General features: G+C 50.6%; 1 protein-coding gene across 1 annotated transcript in view; it reads left to right on the top strand.

Annotated features, from left to right (window-relative positions):
* RTTN (rotatin) overlaps positions 1–10396 on the top strand; it is a 162450-nt gene extending 152054 nt beyond the window's left edge. Inside the window, exons 44-49 of the mRNA XM_006837552.1 lie at positions 1023–1149; positions 2617–2819; positions 5322–5589; positions 7716–7819; positions 9112–9181; positions 10311–10396. Of these exons, the coding sequence (XP_006837615.1) occupies positions 1023–1149; positions 2617–2819; positions 5322–5589; positions 7716–7819; positions 9112–9181; positions 10311–10396 (858 nt within the window). The remainder of the gene's footprint in view (positions 1–1022; positions 1150–2616; positions 2820–5321; positions 5590–7715; positions 7820–9111; positions 9182–10310) is intronic.
* The last annotated feature ends 1226 nt before the right edge of the window (positions 10397–11622 follow it).

Here is an 11622-nt window from a genome sequence, read left to right as displayed (position 1 = left end):
GAGAGCAGTGCACCCTGGGAGTGACATCAAGGATGACTTCAGACCTTACGGAGAGCCACAACTTTGGGCATGGCACTGGGCTAGTCTCCGAACTTGTGGAGATGGTGAACTTGGAAATCGCTTCCTCCCCATGACCTTGTGGTGCTATTTGATGCTACATAACATAGTCAGGTGTGATTACATACATGTATGCATGCACATGTGATAGGAGTCAGTGTATTGTTGTTAAGTGCTGTCGAGTCGGTTCCCGACTCACAGCGTCTCTCTGTAGTTTTCAAAGAGAGACCTAGTGGTCAGCAGTCTAGTGCTTATCCTATGGCGCCACATTAGGGTTCCTAGAAATTCCTGTTCTTGCTAAAAATATATTGCTGCATTTACTACAAAGAGCTTTATTTTACCTATGCTATTGTTATTGTTGTGGTTAAGCGTCGTTGAGTTGGTTCCGACCCATAGCAACCCTGTATATGGTTTCCCAGGGGTGGCTGGTGAGCTGGAAATGTGTGGTCCCAGTGACCTTGCAGTCCAGCGCTAACCCACAGCCCCACACTAGGACTCCATCTATGCTGTTCTGTTAGCCAGTAATCACTGAGCTGTGGTAATAGAGACTGTACGTTCCTTACGAATTTTACTGATTTCAGGTAATATTTTTACTGAATTTTACAACTTTCAGTCTATTCAAAACCAGGAATCCACTGGTGTATGTGTGTGTGTGTGTGTGTGAGTTAACCCAGGATATGCCCCATCATGACTGGGGTAGAGAAGGATGGGAGTGTTTTCAGGGTTGTGCAGTGACTGCCCCCGGAAGCCGTTTTCTGCCTTTCCCACATCACTTGTGTTTCCTGTTGGCATAGTATACAGCATGTGGATCCCAGGAGGCTGGGTTGGGACCACAGGGCAGAATCAGAACATTGGGAAATTCAATCTTTGTTTTCTTTCATTGGTTACAACTTTGAAAATGTGATTTTAATGGTGTGTTTTCAGATATTTGGATGAAGACTCTCCTAATTTATTTTCCCCTACAGGAAGCGGCTCTTGAAGCTCATCTTGTCCCTGTCTTGCACTCTCTGTGGCCGTGGTTTCTGATGGATGACTCACTCATGCAGGTCGTCCTCCAGCTGCTTTGTGTCTACACCGCAAATTACCCCAGTGGTAAGTCCACTACGGCTGTACTGCGGTGTGTTAAGAGTCTACACTGCAGATCACCCCGGTGGTGAGTCCACTAAGGCTGTACTGTGGTGTACTAGTGTCCATACCGCAGATCACCCTGGTGGTAGGACTTCTGGTTTGGCATTATAGGATAAGCACTGGACTGTGAACCACAATGTCAACAGTTCAAACCCACCAGCAGCTCCTTCGGAACCTGAGACAGGATCGCTGTGAGTTGGAACAGACTCGATGGCACTTAACCACAACAGCAGCCCCCGTGGTAAATCTGAGTTTGTCCAGTGGTATGCTGGAGCCTAAAGCGCAGACCATCCCAGCGATAAATCTATGCTAGTTGATGTTTTTGTTAAGTGCCTTCGAGTTGGTTCTGGCTCCTCGTTGTGAAGTAGGATCTAGTCGGTTCCACCTCGTAATGACATTATGCACAACAACTGCTGGGCCTGCACCAACCTCACAATCTGTGTTATACTTGAGCCCACTGCTGTTACTGCTGTGTCGGTCCATCTTGTTGGGGAGTCGTCGTCTTTGTCACTGACCCTCCACTTTACTCAGCGTAATGAATGTCCTGAAAAAATGAGAGACGAAGCCTCGCAGTCGTGTATTCTGAGGAGCATTCTGGATGTACTTTTTCCAACCGAGAATTGTTTCATCTGACAATCCATGATACTTCTAATGATATTTTCCAGCACCGTAACTCAGATGGATCAATTCCTCTACAGTCCTCCGTATTCACTGTCCAGCTTTCATTTGCATATAAGACTATGGAAAATACCACGGCCTGGGTCAGGCGCACCTTAGTCCTTAAACAGGCACCTTTGCTCTTGAATATTTGTCTAGTTTTGTCTAGTGCAATTGCATCATTTGATTTCTTAACTGCTACTTCCTAAACTTTACCTAAACTTTCAAAATTATCCCTCAGGGTTTTCTTATAAAACTTTCTGATAGAGCATTCTTGGATGAATGTTTTGTCACTCAGTATATCTTTTGTCTATAAGGGAAGCAGCAGTCAAGAAATCAAAGGACGTATTGCATTAGGCAAATCTGCTGCACAAGACCTTTTTAAAGTGTTGAGGAGCAGAGATGTCAGCTTGAGGACTAAGGTGAGCCTGACCCAAACCGTGGTGTTTTCAATAACCTCATATGCATGCGAAGGCTGGACAGTGAATAAGGATGACCGTAGAAGAATTGATTCTTTTGACTTTCAGTGTTGGAGGAGAATAGTGAAGTATCGTGGGCTACCCTGTTTGCTGTGGACCTGGAGCAGGTCTTTGGGTGTGTCTGAGTTAGCTCATACCTTCATCAACCAAATGGGCGTTCTGAGCCGCAGCGCTCTAAGTCCCTTTTCTGTTCTTTAGAGTGAAGGTGCTGCCCTCAGTCCGCTCCCGCCTCCACTGACGTCTTACTCAGCTCTGCCGTGGAGCCGCCGTGTGACTGCTCTTGTCTGTTGTGCAGGTTGCAGCTCTCTTTGTTGGGCCCCTTCTGCTCAGTACCCCGTCCAGCCTGCTTGCAGAGGGCCTCCCAGCAGCTCCCTGATGGTCTGCATCATCAAGTTGGTGTCCCACATGCCTCTGGAGAACAGTGCCATCCAGCAGACGGCCTTCCTCTTCCTCTCCAACCTCGCCTTGTCCCACGATTGCAAAGGGGTCCTTCAGAAGGTGAGCACCGTGTGGGTCCACTAAGAACACTGGCAAGTCTGGAACCCAAACTCGGGGGTTAGTTTATTGTGACTTCGAGACACTGTGTACTGAAGGGACTGAAGAAGGTGAGAGGCTCACTCTGCTTCCAGCCCGCTGATGGAGGCATGAGGCCACATTTGGAGATTGCATTTCCACTGAGTTCCTCCTCCTCATATTAGGTTTGTGCTTCCCTTCAGCTCTGCTTGATTTGTGACCCTGAAGGTGACGTGTCTGCTCTTTAAACAGACCGGATTGACTCGGACGGTTTCTGGTCATTCTTGGCGGAATGGTTTCAGAAATCAAAGCCCTCTCCCTCTCACTGTGTTGTGACGTAACAGCTGTTCATTCTTTCATGGGTCTTTGGAGTCAGAACTGGCCTTCTTCTCACTGACTGTCGCCGGGGTACTAGAAAAAAGGTCAGAGGGTAAGCACACCCTCGTCTGTGTGGTCAGTGAGAGTCCCTGTTAGATGTGTGTGAATGGAAGGCCTGATTCGGGTGAGTCCCCATAGTGTGGCTCTGCCCCTGCTGCCCGTGACTTATTAGCAAGGTCGAGGGAAGGGTCTGGGTCTCTGCACGCACCCGTCTTTCCCTCTGCTGTGGGGCTGTGGGTCTCCCCTGAAGTTACACCCACACGGCAGGCAGCATGTAAGTAAGGTTTCAGCAGGGGTGGGAGCCAGGCACAGGTCCTCAGGAATGCTGCGTGACAGTTGAATGTGGTGTGTTCTTGAAATCGGCTGCGGTTGGAACGGATACATACATGAATCAGGGCACCCTGCCCCATCGGGCCTAGTTGGAACGGACACATCGGTAGGAAGGACAAATGCGTAAATCAAGGCGCCCCGCCCCATCAGGCCCAGTTGTTAGACACATCCCAGCACTCGGCCAGCTGTTGTCTCTGTGCCCACATACGATGCCACCTGGACCATTTGCACGTGAGTCGCAGCCTTGCCACTGTGTGAGCTGAAGACAGGGCGACAGGGGCTGAAGTTGGAGTCCCAGGTGGACGCCAGTAACTTGAGGCGTGTGGTGTGTGACCATGAACCTGAGGTTCACCCTACGCCCCACGTCCTTCATTTTAAATGTCATCCCGTGACACCCAGGGGCCTCAGTGTGTGATTGCAGTTGTGCTGCTACTGTACTTGAGAAGGTTCTGGTTCTGTTCCATCCACTCAGGTCTCAGAGGCCAGCCAGTGGCATGGTTTTCCTCTGCTCCACACCTGAGGCTCAAGGCTTCCTGTGTGTGTAACCACCCTCACCATGGGCAGGGCCGCAGGAACACAGCGGCACAACTCACCTGCGGAAACACCCAGTGTCTCTTCAAGGACCCGCACCACAAACCCTAGACAGGGCCACTATGGGTCGGAACCGAATCTATGGCACTTAACAATAACAACAATGCCCTTAGGCCCTGCAGAAAAGAAGTGTGCCAACACGACATACGTTCTATCTCCATGCCAGCCGCAGTCACCAATGTCATGGTAGAGTCTTGCTGAACTCTGTAGGATGAGCTTCTAGTTTCGGTGGAGAGAGGCATGTTCATGGGCATGTGGCTGTGCAGTTCCTTCATTGCCCGGGTCTGCTGCTATAGCTCCTACAGTTCCGTGACACCAACTTCATTATCTGTTTGTGTATAGATTGTTGTAGACAGAGATGCATTGTCGGGGAGTGATGGCTATGGTGGGGCTTTGTGGAAAGGGTTCTGGTGAAGGCTGTACCAACTGTCACAGTTCCGGTAAGGAAGCTTTCGCAGCTGTAAATGGGATGCAGGGCCCCCCAGCCAGGACAGGCGGCTGTCGGCAGTGAGACGATCTGGTGTCTCACACTTGTGGCTCTCATGATCCACAACACCCTCCCGCCTACTAGGATGGTCACTGGTATCCAAGACGCTGACATGGGGTTGTTTGTTTTCCTTCCCAGAGAACCGTTTTTAATAAGTAGCAAAATTACCAGAAGGCAGGCAGAAAGCGAAAACTCAGAAGCCTGAAATGACACCCATTTGAGTTGCCTATCATAAATAACTAGTCATTGAGTGGATTTTACAGCATCCGTTACCAGAAAAGGATTAGTAAGAGTTAAAATTTGAGCACCCTTAGATCTCTTACCTTTTCCACGTATACATGGAAATAATATCAATCATTTGGAAGGGGGGTTAGGAGGAAGGTAAGGTCAGAGCCAGGGAAGGAATCCAGATACTGGTTCATATTGATGGGGGGTGTGGTGGGGTGAGGAGGGAGGTGTAGCGCTGTAGGATCACTGGACTGCTAACTACAAGGTTGGTGGTTCAAACCCACCAACTGCTCCTTGAAAACCCTACACGGAGTCGCTGTGAGTTGGAACCAACTCGATGGTGCTGAATAGCAGCAGCAACAGGAAGAAGGTGGGAGTACAGTCGGGGGAGGAATCAGCGTGCTGGCTGCCTGGGCGCTAAGGGCCCGGGGAAACCACCAGAAAGACAGCCTGTTTTCTCTGTCCACCCACAGAGCAACTTCTTACAGAACTTTCTGTCTGTGGCCTTGCCGAAAGGAGGGAACAAGCATCTCAGTCACGTGGCCACCCTGTGGCTGAAGCTGCTCCTAAACATGTCGCTGGGAGAGGACGGGCAGCAGATGATCCTGCGGCTGGACGGCGGCCTGGAGCTGCTCACTGAGCTGAGCAAGTTCAAGCACAAGCGCGGGCCCTCCCTCCCTCTCCTCATCTTTCACAACCTCTGCTTCGGTCCTGCCAACAAGCCCAAGATACTGGCCAACGGTGAGTGTAACGCAGGCACATACATGCACACTCACACCAGGGCTCACACACACGGGCATGTGTGCACCTGGGTACACGTGGGCACATATTCACACACACACACACCTATGCTGGGTACGTGCACACAGGTACCCACAGGTACATACATAGGGCACGCAAACATGTACAGACACCCGGCACGTGTGCACGTGGGTACATGTGGGCACATGCACGCACACACACACACACACACGCCAGGTACACGCACACAGGTACGCACAGCTACATACACAGGGCACACACACACAAGCCGACACATGCTGGGTACATGCATGCAGGTACCCACAGGTGCTTACACAGGGCACACACACATACAGACACACGGGTACGTGTGCACCCAGGTACACATGGGCACATGCACACAAATATGCCGGGTACATTCACACAGCCACATACACGCACATGGACACATGGTTACATGCCTTCATATGCACACACCTGTACATGTGCATATACACACAGGTGCATACACACACATGCAGGTACGTGGGCTTGTTCGCAGAGTCTTCATTCAGAGAGAAACACTGAACGCCCCTGTGTGACCATTTATGGGTTTGGTAGGTGAGCAGGGGGCAGGTGGTGGGGATGAGATACAGGGGCTTGGCCTCTCAGGGGCTGCTGAGCTCCCAGGGTGAGCACCGTGTTGTGTGCACACAGGAGGACACTGAAGTGGGGCGGGGGGTGGGGGGGCAGGAACTGTGGTCATGTGTCGGCCCTCTGCTATATACTCACTTCCCAGCTCGTTAGCGGGGGGACTAGCCCTGCGTTTCTGTTTTCCATAGAGCTGGGGAGAGGGAAGGTTTGGAGGGAGTCGAAGGAAGGGCGATCTTTCTCTGCGTCTTGATCCCTCCACATTCACTTTCTGAGTTTTCTTGTAGTCAGCGCTGCCTGCCCACCTTCCATGAACCAGCGAGTAAACTTTGGGAACAGGCCCCCAGTTCCCTGAGGCTGAGACGGGCCCAGGGGCAGCTGGAAAGGACTTGTCGTTGGGTCCCTTCCACCCAGGTGACTGTGGTTGTGACGCCCCGACGTCTGATGTGAGCTCGCTGTTAAAACAGGTCCTCTAGCCCCGTTCCCAGTCCTGTCAGGGGTGCCCTCCTCCGGAAATATCACGATCTGGGTTCACGTTACAAACCTCCAGAGCGTCCAGGACAGTCTGAGAGCCTGTGTTTGTGCGCTTGTTCCCCGGTGCCCAGGGTAAGAGTCACAAACAAGACTCCAAGGTGGGAAGCCTTCTGGGGGGCTTCCCATGCTGAGCGACCCCCACACTCCTGCCCTCTGGGGATGAGGAAGAATGGAATAAGAGTGAAGAACAGAAAAGAGATCTGTGAGGAGGGGACCTCTGCCCCTGATCTGTCCTGTCTCCTGCCAGGCACCGCCACAAGGACGTTTCCAAGCTCAGGGGCCGAGATAACTAGACACGTGCACGTGTGAGAACCAGCCTGGGGAACAGACCCCATTTAAAACTCCCTTTAATCATCCCGGGGTGATTGTGCTGTGTCTAGGTGACTTGATGAGGAGTCACTGGGTGCTGGGAAGGCTGAAGCACCCCAATACGAGTCCAGAGATGTTAGAACCGATCCAGAGGTGCCTTGGAAGACAGGATGAGTGTTTCCAACAGTCTCCTCTGACAACAGAAACATAGCCCTCTTAACACATTTGTCCCTTCTGTGGAATGGGTCAGCGCATGCTGTGATGTGTTGGCGTCATTTATAGGGAAACGACCCATTTTTGGCTTTCCGAACAAGAGGTATGTCTGAGTGAAGTGTTAACATTAGAGAGCTTCAGAAAGTTTGTGGAAAATGTAACGGAATTTTCCCAGGAACTTTGTGAAGCCCCTCGCTTCTGCACCGTGGTCTTTAGGTGGAAGTGGGCCCCACCTGCCCTGTGCCTGTCAGGAGAACAGTTTGTCTGAGAGTGTCCCACAATGTACCGGTACATACGGTGTAAAGACTGTTTCTTGGAGTCTAGCCGTAGCAGCTCTGTGTGAATTTTGGTGGGAAAAGGGGGCAGCTGACTGGTCCAAGGTAAGAATATAGTGTCGTGAGCATGACAGACCTGTTTAAATTTTATGTCTTTGTCATTAGAAAAAGTCCTTGGCGTGCTAGCTGCCTGCTTGGAAAGTGAGAATCAAAATGCTCAGAGGCTCGGGGCCGCCGCACTGTGGGCCTTGACTCACAATTCTCAGAAGGTCAGTGTTGGAGTTATCGTTGCACCCAGGGGAGAAGGCCGGGGCTCTGTGTAGCTCCCCCTCAGAGCCACCCTGTCTGGGCAGCAGCGAAGGGAGCACTGCCCAGTCCCTGCTCCCTCCTGAAAACTGTCGTCCTGTCTGAGCTCATTGCTGCTACCGCTCTGTCAGTCTGTCTTTGTTGTGGGTCTTCCTCTTTGTCCCCAAGCACGATGTCCTTCTCCAGGGACTCGTCCCTCCTGACAACACTGCTAAAGGACCAGAGACCAAGTCTGTCCATCCTCTCTGTTTTCATTCCACTAGTGCACTGGAGTCAGGCTTCCTCATTTAACCCTTTCAGCATGGCTTCTCAGGTCTGCAGAGTCCTCCTTCTGCTGGCTGAGTCCTGGGAGTTTACACTGATGTGAGTTAGTTTAGATCGTTTCCTCTGAAAATATACTTCAAGGAAATTGCCTCTTAAAATAAAACCTAATAAGAGACTTTCATCCAGGTACCCCTGTCCCCTCTCTACTCGCCATTGTCCTTGGATTTGCTAATGATCTCAGGTTGGCAGTAGGACCCGGTCTGGGCCAGCTGTTCTCTTGCCCAGTTTTCAGCTTCATTGTAGACACCTGCCCCCTGGGCTGTCTGTGTGCGTCTATGTGATTAAGTAGCTAGACAACGTAGGGAGGCCAGATGCCAGGCGGGGCTGGGCTGAGCTGGCTGCCCTGCTCTGTGCACATGTGTCCACACAGGCTGTAGTCCTCGTCTAGCATGACAGATTTGTCCTAGGCCCCATGGCGTCCCTGGGCCTTGGCGTAGCATGTGACATGTCAGAGTTTTCTGCTCAGTCTGTCGTTGTGGGATGCAGCATCTTAACAATCCCGTGTGACAGCACAGACTGCTCTTGTAGGGTCCCTAGACTGTCATCTTCAGAGGAACCGATCACCAGGTCGTTCCCACAGAGCCGTTGCTTGGTTCACATTGCTGACCTTCGGGTTAGCAGCTGAGAACTGGATCCCTGCTCCTCCAGGGCTCCTGAGTGGTCTGTGTCTTTGATCTGAAATCGGAGGCTTGAGGGAGCATGAAATGCTGCTTCACTGACCTGAGGTTGAGAAGCCTGAGATTGGGGGCGGTAGAGAACTTGGGTCAGACGGGGAGGGAGGCGGGCTGGACTCCAGGTTCTCTAGCTGTGTCCATATGTCCGTATACTTTATTATAACGTCCTGTTGAGTACCAGAGTCAGCGAGGAGCACTGTGGGACCCGATCTCTAACACTGAGCACGTCTAATTCGTACATGACTCTGTCTCTCCAGGCAAGAGCAACTCTGAGGAATCCATCAATAAAGAGAAGAGTGGACGAAGCCTATTCCTTAGCAAGGAAAAGTAAGTGTCACTTGTAATGAGATCGTGGTTAGACTCAGGAGCTAAGTAAATTCTCTGATGAATGAAATATTTGGACCGTCTGCTCCACTGATGTGTGTCTAGTCTAGGCTTCCGAGGGCTGTTTTCTCACAGCGCTGTGAAATGTGCTCACCATGACATTCTTTCAATAATAAACACTCTGATAATCTGAGTTTGAGACACGATTGCTTCCTAAAACATGCCTGTGATCTCTCTTTTGAGTTTTTTTCTTGTGATAAGAACTCGGCCCAATTAGAATAGAAAACGTGGCTCTTGCATAAGGGCGCTGAATCCCAGGCTCCCAAGACTAGATTCCATTTCTGCTGACCCCGTGCGGCCGTAGCCATTGCTGACATGAGATAGGCACTTCCTTTACAAGAAAGGCCACTGCAGTTTTCTCTCACTGGACAGCCATCTCCCGACCTAGTAAATGCCAAGTCGGGAGGCTGGACAGTATCTGCCCAGGCCTGGTCATTGGTGTGTGGTTGTTCATGACCTTCTAAAGTCTGACTTTTTAGAAACAGTGAATACCTGAGCCCTGTTAGCCTTATGGCTCGGAGGGGATGGCACAATAAAGAACTGTTCTTGTTAGGGGCCAGGTGGGCTTCAGGGTCCCAGCGGCCTTAGGCACCTGGAAGCAAACCGCTGTGTGGTCCTGCTCTCCCCCGGTGGTAGAGGGCTTTCAGTGGGAAGTGGACTGCCAGGTCTGTTTTCCTCGCCTGGTTTAGTCTGGAAGCTCGGCTGAAAGCTCATCACAGCAACACACAAGTCTCCACACACAGATGGGCACGGGCTGCCTCTCAGGTACACTGGCCGGGGGTCAAACCCAGGCCTTCCGCTTGGAAGGTGCATTTTCATCTCGGGTGAGCGTTTCTGGTATCACTATGGGTGTGTATTGTTTGATTTATGCCGCTTGAGAAAACTAGTAATAAAAACATGTAAATTCTCTACATATTTTCAAAATCTGAAATATTTTAATGCGGCGTGCACTAAGGCGGCCTGTGGGACTTTAGATAGTGTACACCCCTGTCCCCGTGGTTACATGCGCATCTCCTCAGGAGAGCCATGTTTAATGTGCTGGTGTTCCCACGCTCCCATCTCTCTGTCGCAGCCTTCTCTGATGCCCAGGAACACTCGCTCAGTGCCTACTACCTGCTGTGTCTGGAGAACCTCGTGCAGCTGCTCGCCTCCTCCTGAGCCCTGAGAGGGCCGCACCCCGACTGTGGCCACCAGGCTGGAGGGCAGCGCGCTGGGGATGGTGTGTCAGTTCCATCCATACAGCGGCTCATCGGACAGCTGGACACCAAGAGGGCAGAGAGGGAGGCTCGGCGCGTTGCCAGACGTGCACACTTCCCCCTTTTCCTATGCAATTTGCTTTGTGAAAATCTTATTTAACAATTATTTAATAAAATAAAGTATTTTTGGAACAGAGAACTGACTGCTGTTTGTGGGCTTGTTATATCAGTCCCAAGAATATACCTTTTTTTCCTCTGTCATTTTCTGTGGGTTTTTTTTGTGTGTGTGTGGTGGTGGCGGGGATGTACACTAAAACACTCGGGTTCATATAATCATTTAAACAATCACAGGACACATTCTGCAAGCCTGTCTCCTGGCCGCCAGTACTCAGTCCCTCTCTTTCCATGAGTCTGGAGTCCTCAGCTGCTCCCTCTCTCCATGTCCCCATTTATGCCTCCAACTCTGGTGTCGCTGCTTCTCTGGATAGGGTTCCACATTCTGCCTGTGCTCTTCTCCCTGGATGGTCCTAGGGTCCTCTGTCTCTGGACTCTAAGATTAACCACTCCCCCCTTAAGAGTATACATTTTAAGACTTCAAAGGAAGACATTGTGTTCTAGTTTCCATTAAAAAAACAAAAAACAAACGTTGACATGAAATTTGCCTCTTTTCTCACCAAAATGCTTTATGTAAAGAGTCACGTCATCCAGAACAACCCCAGCGTGAAGGACTTCGTGTGTGGAAGCGGGTGCACGTTTGTGAGCAGTTTGTGCAATCTTAGCTCCTTCCCATGTGATCTATGGGCTCTGACGGTTCAAACCCACCAGCTGCTACTTGGAAACCCTGTGCAGGGTCGCTATGAGTCAGAACTGACTCCACGGCACTTAACAACAACAATGTTGTGCCATTTATAAGTTAGATTTTAAAATGTTCCACTCTGGCTTCTGAAACTCAGCGCAGTGAAGAATAACAGTCTCTGGTCGGTCTCACAGGCCTGGATTCAAGTTCATGTTTGGCCCATGCTTGGGAAATCTCATTCCAATAGCAGGAATGTTAGGGATTCTTTTCCCTCTTGTCTCCTTTCTTACATTTTATGACATTTTCTTTGTACTCCATTAGCCCTCCCTGGTGAATAAAAGGAGATGAATTACATTCCAGCATTCACTCAGATAACGTCTGATGTATCCTTG

Source organism: Chrysochloris asiatica, unplaced genomic scaffold, assembly GCF_000296735.1.
Source record: "Chrysochloris asiatica unplaced genomic scaffold, ChrAsi1.0 scaffold00021, whole genome shotgun sequence".
Classification (NCBI taxonomy): Eukaryota; Metazoa; Chordata; class Mammalia; order Afrosoricida; family Chrysochloridae; genus Chrysochloris; species Chrysochloris asiatica.
This window is presented reverse-complemented; position numbering and strand designations above follow the sequence as displayed.